General features: G+C 44.3%; 1 protein-coding gene across 1 annotated transcript in view; it reads right to left on the bottom strand.

Moving 5' to 3' along the window:
* Positions 1–13,459, bottom strand: part of LOC129343737 (digestive cysteine proteinase 2-like) — a 38,426-nt gene extending 24,967 nt beyond the window's left edge. Inside the window, exons 1-2 of the mRNA XM_055000119.1 lie at positions 13,397–13,459; positions 3,477–3,542 (exon numbers count right to left, since the gene is read on the bottom strand). Of these exons, the coding sequence (XP_054856094.1) occupies positions 3,477–3,542; positions 13,397–13,442 (112 nt within the window). The 5' untranslated portion in view covers positions 13,443–13,459. The remainder of the gene's footprint in view (positions 1–3,476; positions 3,543–13,396) is intronic.
* Between the last annotated feature and the right edge of the window lie 5,217 nt (positions 13,460–18,676).

Below are 18,676 nucleotides of genomic sequence, written 5' to 3' on the forward strand. Positions count from 1 at the left end.
TGCAGAAGCCGAATAATAATAGCCAGTGAATGACAATGGCAGGCGTGATTGAATACGGGGTGGGGGGAGGGAATGGAGAGGGGTAGTGAGTGTGGAGGAATCAGCTTTGGTAAGGAGATAGGAAGCCAATGTCTCCATTCAGTCCAGGTGGATGCATTGTCTTGAGCTTCATTATCAGTTGCAGTTCAGCAGTCTCTCTCTTTTTAATCTCCCTTTGGAACTCCTCTGCAGGATAACTGCAGGGTTACCTCATAGGACTGTTGTAAGGATAAAGATGTATACCATTTGTGGTCCCCGTTGGGGAGAATGGTGGGTATAAATGTATTAAATAAATGAATGAATTTAGGCATCAAGGAAGCCGCTCGGAAAATTAACAGACACCACCTGTGATTCACCAGTAAACAAGAAAGCTGAATGAAGAAGAGAGGGAAGATTGTGGGCAGGTGTTTTAGAAGCGAAATGGTAGTCTATTGACTTTTTAAAGTAATGTAGCATCAAGTTCGGTTGTTTGAATGGATTCAAATGATGCAAGGAAAGGCCAGGCCAAACATATAAGGTCCACAGATCTCCCATTGTACTTCTGATTAAACACTTCTAAAAGTACTGGGGCAATTTTTACTCAACCGGCCCCGGCACAACCCATCACTTCTGTGTTGTGCTAGGAAAGATGTCATTCCCGGCACTCTGGAGCATGCACGTGCTGCGAACATTTGTGAGGCAAGTCCCTCCTGCGTGACTCCCCCCCCTCTTTTGCCCCCCAGGGACCCAGCAACCCTACCCAAATTATACGTATGTGTCTAATTCACTCACAGTCATGAACACACTTCCTGCTGCTTTGTCTGGTGGTGGTTATAAATACAAATCAGGCAACCAGAAATGTTAAGGAGGTAAAAGAAAGGGGACAAAAAGTAGCTAAAGGGAAGCAATCTCTGCTTCAGTCTTCCAAATCGATCAAGGCTTTTCTGCACTCAAGGCAACAGTACAGTAACTCGGAGAGCAAATGGACAAAAGGTGAAAATGATTTCGACGTAGAGTCTGCTGTGCCGTCAATGATTGTGGAAGAAGCTGAAAGAAGTTTCAACAAGCTAACACGCATCAAAAACGGCTGGTATTCTACAATGGGGCAAGAATGGTTAAGCCACCTAGCCATCTTGTCTATTGAATGTGAACTTGCAAGTGAAATGGCGAGGGGAGGGGGCCAGGAAAATTAAGCTTTACATCAACTGGATTAATATTTGCAGCCATGTTGTTCCATTAGAATGTTTTTTTTAAAAAAAAATGTAAAAAATTAATTCCTTTATAGTAGCCAAAAATGACTAAATAGTTAGCATACTTGTAGGACTCGCAGGCTGGGTGTTATTACTAGCAAAAACCGGTATTTAACAGTAATTTCATAGTGAAAACTTTTTCTATGGTTCACAAGTGTGTACAGGATGAAGAATTGTGATGTGTGTGCGCATGTGCGCACACGCGCGGGCACATGTGTGGACTTTTACAAGTTTGTACTGGGCCTGAAAAATTAATACTTGGGCCCTGCCTACAACTCTGCCATGGCCTCCACCTCAATCAAACAAGACGTTTCATGCTGAACACTACAACAGCATTTCATATGTCACCAGTTTCCAGACTTTGCCATTCAGGAAACACGTGTGCTTTCCCTACACTTTAAACTGGGATTAATCCACAACAAAAACCGAGCAGAATCTAAGGCCAAGAACATTTTCAGATAACCAGGCTGTGCAAATTCAAAGCAGTATTGCACAGAGCACTGAAGTCATCCACGTTATTTTGGGACACTTGCCCCCAATCTGCTTCCAGCATCTTGGCACTTTATAACCAGCAATTTACCTTCCTTCGCTCATGCACTAATAGTGCAGTTTATGTGGTGCCTCCTTCACATCTCCCAGATAAGAGTTAGGTGGCTTTACTAGTCTCACCACTTCTGCTTGGCCAGTCCCTTTCATCCCACCCAATCTCCAAGGTCAGGGTGTTGGGCATGGCTCTCCCTCCTCCATTTTATCAATCATAATAATTCTGTGAGGTAAGCTAGGCTGACAGACCATATAGGCCCAAGGTCACCCAGCAGTCTCCCTGGCCAAGTGTGGATTCGGATCCAGATCTCCCAAGTCCTAGGCACATTAAAACCACACTGGCGTTCTTTCATGACCACTCAGGAGACAAAAAATAGGAGGTGTGATTTTAAAAAGATACCCGTTTGGAAATGAATCCTCCATCCTGACTGGAAGGATGCTTCTGTTGCATGGAACCAGATTCCCCCCTCCCTCCCTCCCAGTGCTCGATATCACAAGTAACTTTAAAAGCAGCTACCAATTCAAAATAAGGAGTAAAAAAAGGGTCTCTTGCTCATGCTACGTATGTCACCTGGTGTAATTTTGCATCTCACACAGCATGGACAAGAGACCTTTTTTGGCTCCTTGTCTTTAAAGGTTCAAATGGTTTGAAACATTCTGACGAAGGTTCACTCAAAATGTAGTTTGGCTGGCAATCCATCTGTTTGTCATACGTGTGAACTCCTTTTGCACACTTTTTCAATGCATTGAAAATTACCCTGTCAATTGTTTTCTACTTTATTCCTGTGCAGTTCTACATTTGTTGTTGGTATACTGAACGCTGTCTATAATTGTATGCTTGTTCTCATTGTGGGTTCAGGTGGTATTTTCAATTTGAGTTTACAAAACAACCCTATTTTTATATACCTTCCCATACTTCATTTTGGCATTTCTCGAGGGTGTTCCTTTTTGTTTCCCTTAACCATATGAAAAACATTTTTCAGTAGCAAAGTAGCCACATAGCATCTGATGAATAAACCCATCCATAACAGTTTAAAGACAGAGAAGCGTGCCCCAAGATATGATTTCAGCACCACCAGCCAGGATAAAGACCAGTTGGAGTAGCTACAGCTCATGCCATAAAGTATTAGAATGTAGGAAAGAGGACCCTACTTGGAAAACACAATCCCAGAAAGTGAAACCACACAAATAGGGCAGAAAGTGATCAACACATACAATATCAACTAGTATAAAGTAATACTCTTCAATAAATAATTCAGCTCAGTCTAGATAAGCAATCAAAGATAAGCAATCAATATATAAAGGTGTAGAGTAACAATCACTGATTGCCGGCGCTGCACATTGGACCTGCCGTGCGCGTCCCGTCCCCACCTGTCATTGAAGACGAAGAGAGCAATTACTTGTTCTTTGGACACTATGTGACTACTTACCTTCAATCAGTGACTGTTACTCTGCACCTTTATATATTGATTGCTTAGCTGGACTGAGCTGGACTATTTATTGAAGAGTATTACTTTATACTGGTTGATATTGTATGTGTTGATTGCTTTTTGCCCTATTTGTGTGGTTTCACCTTCTGGGATAAAGTATTAGAAAGCAGTTTTGACTATGGCTGAAGTCAACGAGGGCATCAAGTCTCTAAAAAACGGCCGAGTGGCAGCTTACCTTTGACGTGGTAGATTGCTCCAAAATCAGGGATTTTATTTGAGCTTGAAACGTTGCACTCCTTTCCTGAAATAAGAAAAAAAATGTGGTTAATACATTCATATGACAAAAACAACCTAAAGGCTAACAGGGAGGTTAAGCAGATTTTGTTGCCAAACAAACGCATCAGTGTTTTAATATGTAATTAACCATACTATAGGAAACTCCATTGGCCAACATCCGTTCCGTACAAGTAACCCTCCCGTAGGATAATAATTTGCAGGTGATATGAAACTAGGCAGAATTGCAAGTCACAGAGGACAAGTTTTGAAACTGAAGTTTAAACAAACTGACAAACTGAACAAGTAAATTAAGCCACGAAAATACCATGCGTCCTTTTGGAATTGCTCTTCAGAAAGGAGCTCAAGGGTTTGCAGAAGGGAATCCTTCCCCTTCAGAACTTGTCAAATAATCCAAGTGAGACGCTCCAGGATTGAGAACTTCTGAATGATCTAACACCACAAGGATTAGCAACTTTTATTTTTATAATCAAACGGGACCAGCCCTGTCAAATTAAACATACAAACGCCTTTGATTTTAAAATGAACTTAAAACAGCTTTAAGTCTTTCCAGATTGTGCCCTGTGAAGGAAGCATCCAGAGAATGTGGGTCAACTTTGCATTGCTTTAACCCGTTTGGTTCTGCAAGACAACATCCCTTTCTTTTGTTAGCCATGACAACAAAATGACACCCCCCACCCCCCATCTCCAGGGCCGATTCCACACGGCTTACCTGAAGCCGGGACGTTGCGAAACATGCCAGAAAAAACGCAGATCACATTTTCTCGCGCAAGTTTTGGGCGATATCGCACAAAACTCATGCAAGAAAACACAATCTTCCGCGTTTTTTCCGGCATGTTTCGCAACGTCCCAGCTTCAGGTAAGCTGTGCGGAATCCCAAATGCCAGTTACTATGAGGCACACAGGGTAGGATGTTTCCCCAGTGCCCAGCAGGTAGAATTTGCCAAAGCACCTGGCTGGCCATTTCTGAAAACAAGTAACTGGCCCCTTGCTTGTGATCTAGAGACACCAATACAGTGTTGCCAACTCCAAGTTGGGAAATTCCTTGAGCTTGGGAGGGAAGGATTTGGGGAGTTGAAGGACCTCGAGTATAATGCCATAGAGCCCACCCTCCAAAGCAGCCATTTCCTCCAGTGGAACTGATCTCTATAGCCTGGAGATCAGTTGTAATTCTAGAAGATCTCCAGGCCAGGCCCCACCTGGAGGCTGGCAACCCTACTCCCAAGGCATTGCGGTAGCTCCAGAAGTGGTTCATGTATTGAAAATACTGGAACTCTACTGCCTTGCCTTTTCTTGTAACGTCTTCCCCTTTGTGTAGAATTGCTACCGAAGCTCTTAAATGTAATTTTATAGACTGTTACATATTTGCCTTATATTATTCCAAGAGCTACGATGCGCCATCAGCACCATGAAACAGTTGTGGCCACGGTGAAAGAATCCAAGACACTGTGTGCATGGATCTCTTCTCATGGCTTTATTCAGTTCCTCAGTTTGTCAAAGTCATTTTCGAATCTTCTCTCTTCTCTTTGATAATCATTAAATAGTTTTATCACCTGCAAGACATTCATGACAGCAGGTGTGATCTAGTGGGCAGGCTTGAGTCTAAGGCTGCTTCCACACACATTGGATAATCCACTTTCAATACTCTTTAGTGAACATTTGGAACTGCTTTTCCATGTGTGGAACAAAAAATCCACTTCCAAAGGATTGTTAAAGTGCATTGAAAGTGCATCATTCAACGTGTATGGAAATGGCCTAAGACAACCTGAACGAGCTGCAGTTCAGTTTTTCCACAGCTAATTTTAAATGCCACAACCAGTAGTGGGTGCAAAAAAAGCACCAATTTTGGAGTGGCGGGGGGAAATTCCATGCTACTCTCAACAGGAACTGGTCTACTCTCAATAGGGCTTGCAGGCAAAACATGCTGCACCAACATGTCCAAAATCCATCCAGACACAAACTGGGCATCTTTAAGGAAACGGCTGTTTGTTAGCCTCGGTTCCCCTTCCAGAACAGGAGCCTTGGATGCTCTTTAAATAGGTAAACAAATGAGTACTCCGTGATAACTTTATTGCATAAATCAAAACAAAGCTTGATCATTTGCCCCCAGGCTTGTTAATTTCTCTATTCTTGGCAAACCCACATTTTTTTGACTTGCCAAGATGACTTGCAAGAAACAGTGTTAACAAGCTTAGAATTTGTGAATGGTTCTGTCTCAGACTTGGCCTAAAGTGGCATTCCTGTGGGAAATCAGAGCCCATGACCAAAGAAACGATCGCGTCTCTTAACAACTGCAGATCTTCTCCTTGAAAGGCCTTTAGGAACAAAACCATTTCAACAGCTAGGGTTGCCAACCTTGGAGTGTGTGTGTGTGTGTGAATTCTTCCAGAATTACAACTGATCTCCAGACTAGAGAGATCTGTCCCCCTTGAAGAAATGGCAACTTTGGTGGACTCTACGGAATCAAATCCCCACAAAGTTCCTTCCCAAACTTTTCCTTCGGTAAGCGCTCCACCCGCAAATATCCTCCAGCTGGAGTTAATAACCCTATCTAGCACCATCAAACTAGATGAGGTGACCTCTCTGCTGACTGCGTGAAAAGCAAGTGCAAGTTAAATGCCAGGAGAATTGGCGAGAGCAGCAGAAATACTGTTCTGAGTTGGCCCAAGCAGGCAAAAGATGCCTGATCTCCCTCTTGGGATCCGGTATGGAGAGTGTATCTGCTGCCCCGTTGGAATGCCGACTTGTATAACTGTGATGTGAATACAGGAAAAATTAAAACAAACGCTGCAAGCCTCCAGACGCTCCAAAGAAAACTGACCCAATTTAAGTACCGTACCAAGCGAAGCAAGCTTTACGAATTTTATTTCATTGCAATACAACTAAGGGAGAGGGAGGGGGCAGAGAAGACAAGTCAGGTGAGATTTTGCACGATTTCCACCCAGAAGCTGCCTAGAAGGCAGAAAAAGAAATTGGCACAAGGATTAACCCCCCCAAAACACCCTAAGCCTGAACAAAGAGAGCAGCTGTTGACAAGCCATCGCAAGCCCCTCCCGCCTGCCATTTATAGAACTTACCACTGTCATTAAGCAACTCTGATATATTTAAAAGCACTCGTGAACAAGACAGAGAAAACCCAACACACCCTAAAAATGGGCTTGTTACTTCCTTGATGCCAGCGTTTTCTGAACAAGGATCAAGTCCCTAATTTGCAGGATGAACAAAAACTGCCTGGCATGAAAGGCAACACGCTGCCACTTTAAAATGTAGTTTCTAGTGCCACCCCCTCGCAAAACTGCTGGGCAGAGAGAAACTGTGTGCGTGAGAGAGATCTAGAACAAGCAACCTGGGAACTTACCAGCTCCCAGCTAGGGCTGGAAGAGGAAAAGGCAGCCTCTAATTTAAAGCGGAAAGATCTGGGAGGGAACATGGCCCTTTCCCCTTCATGTCAGCATTTTCCCTGCAGACACCTGGGCTGCATTTCTCTGGCCCACTGGCACTCTGCCCCAGATCTCCTCTGCGGCAACAAGCCTGATGCAGCACTCCTGTCTCCAGGCTGGGGCAAGCAGCAGCCGACCAAATAGTACAGCAATACCAAACACAGCTCAGCAATCACAATTGTGTTTTATTAGATCCTGCCTTCCTCCCCAATGGGCACCCAAAGTGGCATACATCATTCTCCCCTCCTCCATTTTATCCTCACAACAACCCTGTGGGGTAGGTTAGGCTGAGAGAAAGTGTTTGGCCCAAGATCACCCAACAACCTGGTTCTCTAAAATCTGTGTCCAATACTCTCTATGATCCTTGTCCAGTACTCGGACCACTACACCACACTCATAGATCCAGAGGAGTTAGCCGTGTTAGTCTGTAGTTACAAAATAGCAGAGTACAGTAGCACCTTTAAGACTGCAGCATAAGCTTTCAAGAACTGCAGCTCTCTTCATCAGATGCATGTGACAAAGACAGCTGTGGTTTTCAAAAGCTTATGCTACAATAAAGTTGGTTAGTCTGAATGGTGCTACTGGACTCTCTACTATTTTACACCACATTAGCTCCCTGCCCCTTCCCACAGCTTTTCTGTTTTTATTTTTCTGGCTCTGTAGCCACAATGTCAAAGCTCTGTGCACCAGACATCTCCATTTTCCAGGGAAGACCTTTTCCCCGTCTCGAGTAAATCAAATTTAGCCTTGAGGGAATGTTCCGCTAAAATTGTATTAGCATGAGGTGCTAGAGCTGGCATTCTTCACAGCTCAAGTCCCTTGCCCGGGCCCCTGAAATTAAGTCTCTCTGTGCATCCTGTCTCACATGCACACACATGCAAACACGAATGCACTATATACAGTTTATTTGTGGAGTGACCGGCTCGTTTTAAACAGAAAAAAAGTGGATTCATTTTTATTGTTTGTTTATATCTCACTTTTCTCCTACTGGAGACCCAAAGCGGCATTCTCCCCTTCCCTTCACAACAACACCGTGAGAGTTTAGGTTGAGAGTGTGGAACTGGTCCAATATCACCCAGTCCAGCTTCCATGGCAGAGTGGGGAATTTGAACTTGGCTTTCCCAGATCCTACAGCTGACCAAAAATTCTCCCACCCAAAGATTCACACCACTAATTCAACAATAACATCATAAATTATCCAATTCATTAAAGTGCATAGTGCAAAAGTGCATAAAAGTGTCATACATCTATAAATATAAATATTAATAATTGTCAATAATCTTAATATTATTAATATTCTCCCATGTAATATTAATAATCTCCTGTGTAAGCTTCCCTTTTTGTATCCTTTCCCAGACCCTAGTCTAACACTCTAACTGCTACAACCACACCAGACAACTGAGTTTTTAAGGGCATTGCTAAACTAAAGAAAGAATACCCTTGTGGCTTTTATAACAATTCAGGGCCAGTTATAGTGGGGTAAATGAATACAAGCAATGGAAAAGAGACCTCAGAGGTGTACAATGAATGTTCTCAAACAGTAATAGAAGAATGACGGGGGGGGGGGGCAACATGCAAGCCCATTTTCACCTGTCAGATGCTGGAGGCTACAGGATCTTGAACATGGTTATGAGCATGCATGCTCTCCAGCCCTTTCTCTCAGCTTGAGTTGCAAGTGTATGAGAGGGACACTTTTTTTTTTGTTGCTGCATCATATCCGCAGGACACACCACATTCAAAAGAACAAAAGCAGTGTGGCAGAAGAAAAGCCAAAGGACACAAGAAACCTGAACAGCATGGCCGTCCCATTCCATTAAAGCCAACCTGTGCAACGTACAACCTGTCCAACTGGGCGCTGGCTGCTTCCACATGAGGATTGCCCCCCAGGACGCCCCCCTCCCCGATGTAAACTGGAGCATCCACATGACATCATACTCATTCTGCGCATTGCTACAGGGCCGCCTTGGCTTTTCCCTTTAAGCAGAAAAACCACAATACATGAAAACACACAGCAACAACTGAAAACACACAGAACTTCAATTCAAGGCAGGAACTCTACAAACTGGTTGGCAGGGGGCGGGGGGCAGGAAATCAGAAACAGGGGAACACATGGATCCCCTCTTCGGAAGCCACCGCAGTTAAAAATCGCCTGCAATTTGCCTACTGATTGCTTTGTACGTGTACGATTTGTGGAATCTTATCAGAGGAGAAGCTTTATGGATCTCTTCTGATAGGCCAGCTCAGAGGATGGAGGCTACCACCAAAAAAGAGAACTTTATTCTCGAAAGCTTATGGTACAATAAAATTGGTTAGTCTTAAAGGTGCTACTGGACTCTTTTTGATTTTGCTACTACAGACTAACACGGCTAACTCCTCTGGATCTATTCCCTATGCATCTGACGAAGAGAACTTGATTCTCGAAAGCTTATGCTACAATAAAATTGGTTAGTCTTAAAGGTGCTACTGGACTCTTTTTGATTTTATCAAAAAAGGAGTTTATCTCAGCAAGACAAACTCAAAACTTCCCAGGAGGAGGAAAACTCCAAAAAATTATTGGGTTGAACAGAGGCAGCAAGCAGGTCTATACGGGGAAAGCCTGTCCTTCGAGTCTTTTAAAACCCTGGCGTCCTCAGCATAAACCTGCCAACAGGAGCATTCAGCATCGGCAGCAGAACTAACAGCAGTTCTGACAGTGTGCACTCTCTCACTCAACAGGTTTGTGCAACTGGATAAACCACAAGGCGTTATTACTCTCACATCAAAAGTAAGTGTAAAAAGCCACAGAAAAGGAAGACTCAAGCCCCTGGGTGCACTGCTAGCCATTTCTATGGCCCAAACCCAACTGCACATGTGTGTACATGTCATTCATGCTACTCCACCTTTGACAATCCCGGTGGGAAAAGGTGCTTAGCCACAAATTGAGGCTTAAGTGAGTAAACCTTGTGCAGAGAAGAGAGTCTTGGAAGCATCCGATACATTTTTAAAAGTACTATTTCTGTTAAAAAAGTGTATCTTTTACAAATATTCCTTAAGATGTTAAAGAAGAGTTGGTTTTATACCCCGCTGTTCGCTACCCAAATGAGTCTCAGAGCAGCTTACAATCACCTTCCCTTCCTCTCCCCACAACAGACACCCTGTGAGGTAGGTGGGGCCGAGAGAGCACATTTTCCAGTTGTTTCCATCAAGGGATCTACTGTGTTCACTGTGCATGGGGAAACACTCACAAGGGGCTAACCGCAACATGCTGCAAATAACCGTAATAGCTCCACGCCAATAAGCAATGATGACGAGGCAGTACTCGGGCATCTCACATAGCAGGCGAAACTGTTATATTGCTTACTGGCCACTTATATAAAGCCGTAAGAGAACAAGGTTTTACAGGCAGCTGAACTGCAGTGAGATACTGCCGAACTCCAGCGGGTGGGGAGATTGTTCAGCAATGTGCCAGTGCGCTACTACTTATGATATTACACCTCGGTTCCTTCCAGTGACTAGCACAAGCTGCCATCAGGGCAGGAAGCCAAAACCAGCAAGTAGCTACCCTGCGTGTTTTACTGTAATCCGCCTTGAGTCTCAGTGAGAAAGGTGGATTATAAATGACATAAATAATTTTTTAAAAATTATTTATTTATATATAAATATATCTATTTATTTATGTCATGTATAGTCCGCTTTTCTCACTGAGACTCAAGGCGGATTACACAGTACGAAATTAGTAAAATGGCATACTTGTAGCTACCCTGTATACGCCCACTTGATCTAGGAAGCATCCAGAGATAATTGGACATTGCATTGTCACAATTATGTACAACTGGATTGTCCCGGGCAGACAAGCCAGTCCAGTTGTGTATCACTGCTATGGCACCATAGCGCAATACCAAATGTCACACGGATGCAGTCTTAAGCCCTGCCCTCTGATCTCTGTGGGCAGACAGCAAGAACATGAGCTGTATTTATTTATGTCATTTATAGTCAGCCTTTCTCACTAAGACTCGAGGCAGATTACACAGTGGGAGATTAGTACAGTCAATTTCAAGGACAAGGACATCTGTCCTGCACAGATGCTGGATGCATGGCAGATGGACAGCATCTAGCTTGGTGGGTCCAGCTGGGCAGGTTTCATTTACAGGTTTCTATGAACGTATAAAGCATGCTACAGCCAGCAACATGTTTATCCATCTTTGGCTGGCAGAGACCTAACTGAGACAGAACTTTCAGCTGGCAGCCTCTACGGAATGTAGACAAACACACCAAGCAGTTTCAAGCCTTCTGCACTTAAACGCCTCTCGGGATCTACCTGTACATGTGGGTGTTAAACTATCAAGACTATCTCAGTGCCAGCAGCCCAGTTCAAATTACGGCCTTACCTAGCCATTCCCTCACTGGTTCTACAGCCTCATTACCTTGCCCAGAAGAATGCTTCACAGTCACAGCCCCATGGGCAAAGAAGCAGGAGGACATAGGCTAGAGGCAGAAGGTGGAGTGTATTAGAAAGGCAGACAACTGAGAGTCAGTACCGCATAGTGGTTAGAGCATCAGACTAGAATCTGAGAGAACCAGGTTCGAATCTTTGTCACAGAAGCTTGCTAGGTGACCTTGCGCCAGTCACACTCTCTCAGCCCAGTCTACCTCACAGGGCAGTTTGGAGGACAAAACAGAGGAGGGAATAAAGGAAAGCTGTAAGCCACTTTGGGTTCCCACTGGAGAGTAAAGCAGGGGCAGGGCATATTTACCTAGTGCTCCCTGTTCAAGAAGGAGCAGCATGGCATGTTTTTTCTTCTTAGCCCAAGAAAGTGTTACTGCTTCACACCCACCGTACGGAGTACCCATCAGGCTCTGTGCCTTGACATACTGAAATTCAACAGGTGCAGTATTCCCAATGCTTTATCTTAGACTGGGAGGAACGGTACCACCTGTTAGATTTCTGCCGTATTCCCACTGTTCAAGACACAGAGCCACAACCAAGAAAGCAAACCACCCTGTATGTTAGAAAAAGGATGTTCCAGGCATCCCCACATGGAAGACATCTCGATTTTCATGTTAAAATGAGCATATTACAAATATATGACCAAACGTACAACAATCATACATTTGTAATATGTTCATTCACAGACCAAGAAGACCAGAAGCGCTTTCCATGAATGGATTTTGTGTACCTGTACAAAAATTACTGTACGTACCTACAGAAACTTGCAAGTTCTTCATGCATTACAAGCTGCACAAAAACAACCCACCAAATTCCAAACACAAATACCCCTGAAACATTCCAGCATGGAAGCATCTTATTCAATTAAGGCTGAAACGTTATCACCGGCAGCTTCTTTTTATGCTGTGCCTCTAGCAGCAGCACCAGGAAATTTTTTTACTTACTTCATTTATCCGCCTTTCTTCCCAGTGGGGAGCCAAAGCGGCTTACGTCCTTCTCCGCGCCTACATTTTATCTTCACAGGCTGAGGGGGAATGACTGGTCACTCAGCAAACTTCCACGGCAGAGTGGGGATTCAAACCTGCGTCTCCCAGACCCGACTCCAGCACGTGAATCACTACACCACACTGTATGAAAAGGCCCTGGCCCTCCCATCTCAGTCAAACAGGCAAGCTGCTACATCGCTGCGGGTTTTATACAGAGAGGAGCAAACTACTTCAAATACAGTCACAAATCTGGGACATTTCAACCCATCAATCCAATAGGCTTACTACCAAAGCATACGAGGCTTTAAATCTCTGAGCTATCAAGGTCAGCTGCATTGCCTGCTCCAACTGGAAGCAACCAAGAAGAGACATTTCACATCTCCTCTTACCTGGTTTTTTTTGACTGAAGGATGGAAGCCCCGAGACCTTCTGCATGCCAAGAGGACGCTCTGCCACTCAGCAGAAGAGACATTTCACATCACCTCTTACCTGGTTTTTTTGACCAAAGGTGTCAGGGATGGACCCCAAGACCCTCTGCGTGCCAAGAGGGCGCTCGGCCACTCAGCCACAGCCCCACCTAAACAGCATCCAACTTTGGAGAGTTGGAAAGAGGCTGTAGCTCAGCGGAAGAGCTTCTGCTTTGCATACAGAAGCCCCTGGTCCAATCCGCAGCATCTCCAGTTAAAATGACCAGGCAACAGGTGACGTGAAAGACCTCCGCTTGAGACCCCAGACAGCTGCTACCCACCAGAGTGGACAAGACTAACCTTGACAGATTCACAGCAGGACTCTGCATAAGGCAACTTCATACATAGGTTGTTGTTATTGTATATTATTATTTTGATTGTCACTCAACAGCCCCACATTACCTTCACGCTTCTAACAACACAGCAAGACATAGCAAGGCAACCAACGAAACAACCGGCTTTGGGGCAGGATCCACAACAAGGACCGCAAACACCGCGGGACTAGGTTTTTACCTGCCACAACCCTTGCCGCAGAAACTCACCTGAGGCAACGCTCCACAAACAAAGAGCCAGCAAAGCCCCGACCATCTTCGCGCTTCTCTTTCTCCTTCCCGTTTCCAGAGCGCGGATGTTCCCCCTTGTTATTTAAAGCAATGCAGCCGGCCAATCAGAACGGCAGAAAGCTTTCTGGGGGCGGAGCCGCTTGTCCCGGCACAAGCGGGTTTTCTTCAGGGGGCGGGTTGCCTGAGCCTGCCTTGGGAACTGGCCGGCTTTTTCCCTAGCAGGATTCCTCTGACTTTAATCGAAATGCGGCACATAAATATTAAAAACAAAATAAGAGTTTTGCGACACATGGAAGATTGACCCATGTCTTGTAGCATCGGGTTTTGATGTTTCCTCCTCAGAGCTCCTCTTTGCTCCCATACTAGAATGTTGCAGCAATACTTCTGTCCAGTTACCAGCCTCCAGGTGGCGCCTGGAGTTCTCCCACAATCACAATGGCTTCCCAGACTAGAGAGATCAGTTCCCCTGAAGATAATAGCAAAGAGTCCAGTAGCATCTTTAAGACTAACCAACTTTATTGTAGCATAAGCTTTCGAGAGCCACAGCTCTCTTCGTCAGATGCATGATGAGAGCAGTCAGATGCATGATGAGATGCGGCATAAGCTCTCGAAAGCTTATGCCGCAATAAAGTTGGTTAGTCTTTAAGGTGTTACTGGACTCTTTGCTAGTTTGCTACTGCAGACTAACACAGCTAACTCCTCTGGGTCTATGACCTGAAGATAATGCCAGCTTTGGAGGACAGATTCTATGGCATCATCATATTCTTCCTGAGCTCCCTCCCATCTCCTAACATTATACTTCAAACCTCCAGGAATTTCCCAAGGTGGAGTTGGCAACTCTACATTCGCTCAAGGAGTTCATGTGTTACATAGGAGTAGTTTGTAATGTTGGGTGAACGTCCATGCCTGGAAAATGCTGGAAGCATACCCAACTCATTGTATTCATTGCTTCATCAGCCACCAGATATGTCTATTGAGGATGTACTGGCTAGTGTTGTCAGCTCCAGGCTGGGAAATTCCTGGAGATTTGGGGGGGGGGTGGAGCCTCAGGAAGGCGGGATTTGAGGAGAGAAGGGATCTCAGCATAGTATAATGCCATAGAGTCCACCCTCCAAAGCAATAATTTTTTCCCCAAGGGAACTGATCTCTGTCGCCTGGAGATCAATTGTAATTCCAGGAGATCTCCAGCCACCACCAGAAGGTTACAACAATAAGGAAGCCTCCTCAAACAAAGAGTGAAAACCCACCATTCAGGAAAATACAGAAAAGAGTATATACAATATATACTGAATAAATTTTTATGAATAAAAGAATAACGTGCAAAGTGTTCAAGTGCTAAATTTCTTAATAAATACAGTCCAATAATAAATAGTCCTTGAGCTATTTATTGTTATAAGTGTATATTTATTGTTAGATGTGGATAACTGTTGGAAGAGATTATTAATTGGGCTGAGGAATCAATTCCCAGTAAGTCCTGGGTCACCCACCCACCACTGGGAGGGTATAGGGACCCGGGAACCCTAGCGGTACCTCATCAAAAACTTGTCAATAAGCATTAGTCTTTTGAGTGTAAATTGTCTATACAATAGGAAACGTTGATGCAGAAAGGTGTCAGTCCTGTCTTAAATCTTCCAAGCGTGACTTCTCTCTGTAAGGGACTAGAACAGAATTAGTAGTTAGCAGAGCTAGAAAGCCCTGGTTTTAAAAGCCTGCAGCAGGAAGGAGGAGGAGAGTAAAATCATATTGGAGAACAGCAAAGAGAGGGAGAGAAAGAAAAGCTAACTAAGGAGTGAAGGGGTGAAAACAGTATTGTAGCAGACTCACAACACAGAAAAAGAGAGGGGAAAGGACAGTGTTCTACAATAATCCAGCAGGCCTCTTATTGCTGAGGAAATTATTTGTGACAGGACAAGAGACAAATAATAAAGGGCTAAGCCCCAAAGGAAAACAAGTACAGGACTTCTATGCTACCCACAGGAATCTGTATTCATAAGGGAGGGGCTGTAGTGTTTGTTCTGAAGATGTAAAGGTGCTGGGAAGGGATCCCTCACCTGTGGGCAGCTTTAGGATTATGCCACTGTAGCCTGACCCCACGCACGTTCACTGGGAAAACCATCCTACTCACAACCTGCTCCTATGCATATTATTTATCTACTTTATTTTCAGCCTGCCTTTCTCACTGAGATTTAAGGCACAGGATGAGACATCTCATAAGCAATGCAATGGGACTAGGATTATAGAGTTCAAAACAGAACAAAAATTCTTAAACGTCGTATGTCAAACAGTGCAGAAAGTTGTATTACAAAGGTAGAAAGTATTGCAAAAAGAGAAGGATAATACATACAGCAGACAGATAAGACATAACTTACAGTGATACAGCCCACAGTCGTGTTCTCCTTATAAAAGCAGCTTTCTGAACCATTCACTTATAGTACAGCACTATTACTTTTATAGAAATGCTTTCCTGAACAATTCTGCTTTATTTGTCCTTCAGACCTAGGTCCGGAAAAACTCGACCTGACCTTGGCTTCCAAATTACCCACAAACAAACTTTGGATGCACTGAGAAGAGTTCCAGCTACAGCTGGTATGATGGATGTTCTTGGTTGTAACAGTCTTGTTTTAAGAGATAAAGCGTTCAGTTCCCCTTGGAGAAAATTTACAAAGGAAAGAGAAAAGGAGGCTGTAATGACAGTTTCTGGTTTCAATAACTAGAATAAAGGCTCCCACACTTCTCTGCTTCTGCAAACTGTGTAAAACAGAGTTTGTTTGGGAAGGGAATTTATAAAAGTAATGGGGCAATAGCGACCCAACTGTATGCTATGTCCGCATGTATGCAATGTATTATCAATCTATTTTATGTACTATTGTGCAATTACTGCATTGTTTTCTACTTTTATCATTTTATTTTCTGCACAGCTTGACATTTTTATTTTATTTACTTTATAGTCTGCTACTGAGACTGAAGGTAGATTGCACAGTATAAGTGAATATAATCAATGGCAGGGACTTTCAATAAAAATGCAATAGGTTAATGACTGCAGAAAAATGAGAAGTAGCAGAAATCTGATACAGAGCTGAAAACAATGCTGAAACAAAACATAAGCAAATTGCCATGACATATTAACTGTAGAAACTATCCAGTAGGCACATACTTAAGGCAATAGATAGTACACGGTAGTATAGTCTACAGTTCCTATCCCTTTACCAATATGTCATTCTGAACCATATCCTTACAGCACAGTCCTATTAACTATGAAAAAAGTTCTCTTGAATAATCAGCTTTGCATAGTTTGAGGAAAGCCAGGGGAGCAGGAGCTTTCATGACCTCTTCAGGCAGACCATTTCATATGTAGAATCTGATACTTCTTTCTCTTTTCTAGTTTTTCTAGTTACATAACCTGCCTTGCGTCTCAGTGAGAAAAGCAGACTATAAATAAATAAATAATGATGGGCAGCTCTCCACTGTACTCATCCCCCCACCCCAACAAAACTTTCTGGGTTAACTTGTTTAATTATTTAGAAAAATAAGCATGTCTATTCTGTACAGACACACAATAGGCTGCCCTCCCAAGTGCTCATTTGTCCCTAACAGGAATTTTCTAGCTATGGGCCTGAGGATGTATTTACACAGCTGTTGGGCTCCACCATAGCTTCCAAACCAGAGCAGAGTTTTTCAAAGCATTCTCACAGTGCTGTCCTCCAATGGTCCACTTTCCCAACTTTCTCCTGCTTTGCTCCCAGCTTTTCCAAACCTGCTTCGCTCTGATTGTTCCAGATAGATTGCAGTCCAGGTGGGTTTGCACACCATCTGAATGGAAAGGTGCACATTTTCAAACCTTCCAGCCACACAGTCACATTTTACTGCTGTTACCTGCACAGCAGCCATTTTCACCACTGTGTTCCAAAGCGCTTTTTTGGTGGCTTAAAAAATAATTCAATAGTTGCTATATCACTATAACACTATCGAGTCATTTTTTTAAAAAAGCTAGAAAAAAAGGCCCCTGCTGGCACAAGGGGGAGGGTGTCTACAGAGGGATGGCAAAGGAAACTGTGTAGGAACACATGGGTCTGTATTGCCTCTGTGAATGTGTCTGCAGCGAATTAGTTGTGAATTCAAACAGGCAATGAACTCACAACAGAAGAGCCCAGGATCACTTTTTGGCATATCCTTAATCAGGGCTTTTTGTCTGGGAAAAGAGGCGGTGGAACTCAGTGGGTTGCCCTCGGAGAAAATGGTCACATGGCTGGTGGCCCCACCCCCTGATCTCCAGGCAGAGGGGAGTTGAGATTGCCGAGCGGTGCGGAGGGCAATCTAAACTTCCCTCTGTGTGGAGATCAGGGGGCGGGGCCACCAGCCATGTGACCATTTTCAAGAGGTTCCGGAAGTCCGTTCCACCACGTTCCAGCTGAAAAAAAGCCCTGTCCTTAATGCAGTCATAGACATGTGGCTACAGGGAGGGGGGTATATTAAGCAAGCTAAACTGTTAAGAACATAGGAGGGGTCATAGGGTTGCCAGCTCCAGGTAGGAAAATACCTGGGAATGGAACTTGGGGAGGGGCTGGAGCTCAGCAGGTTATAATCCCATGGAATTCACTGTCCAAAGCAGCCATTTTCTTCAGGGGGGTTGACCTCTATCACCTGGAGATCAGTTGCAGTTCTGAGAGGTCTCCACATAGCTCAGTGGCAAAGCTTCTGTACTGCCTGCAAAAGATCCGACCTTCAGTGCCAAGCACCACCTCAGACAGGAGGTGGTGTGAAAGATCTCTGCATAATACCCTAGAGAGCCGCTGCCAGTTGGAGTAGACCATACTGACTTGGATAGACCAAGGACCTGCCTCAGTAAAAGGAGGCTTTGTGTGCATGTAAGTAGAGTCCTCTTGGATCACAACAAGGGCTCATTTAGTCCAGCATCACATTGTCCCCTCAAACAGATATGACAGTTAAAAGCAGGGCTCATTTCGAGGGGGGACACGCAGGAACACAGTTCCGGCAGTTCCCCAAAGAGGTCACATGTCAGGTAGCCCTGCCTACCTGACTCTCAGCCATTTTGGGCCCGTTTCAGCCCGGATTGGGGCCGAAACGACCCGGATAGGGCCTCTGACAGGTGCTGGATCACTCTCCCGCTCAGCAGCGGCCCGATCCTGACCATTTGGGGGCTCTTTTTGACCATTTTCAGACCCTTCTTTGCCATTTTGGGCCCAATTTTGGCCCTGAATGGCCAGGCTTGGGTCCAAAACAGCCAGGATAGGTAATGTC

Source organism: Eublepharis macularius, chromosome 15 (assembly GCF_028583425.1).
Source record: "Eublepharis macularius isolate TG4126 chromosome 15, MPM_Emac_v1.0, whole genome shotgun sequence".
NCBI lineage: Eukaryota > Metazoa > Chordata > Lepidosauria > Squamata > Eublepharidae > Eublepharis > Eublepharis macularius.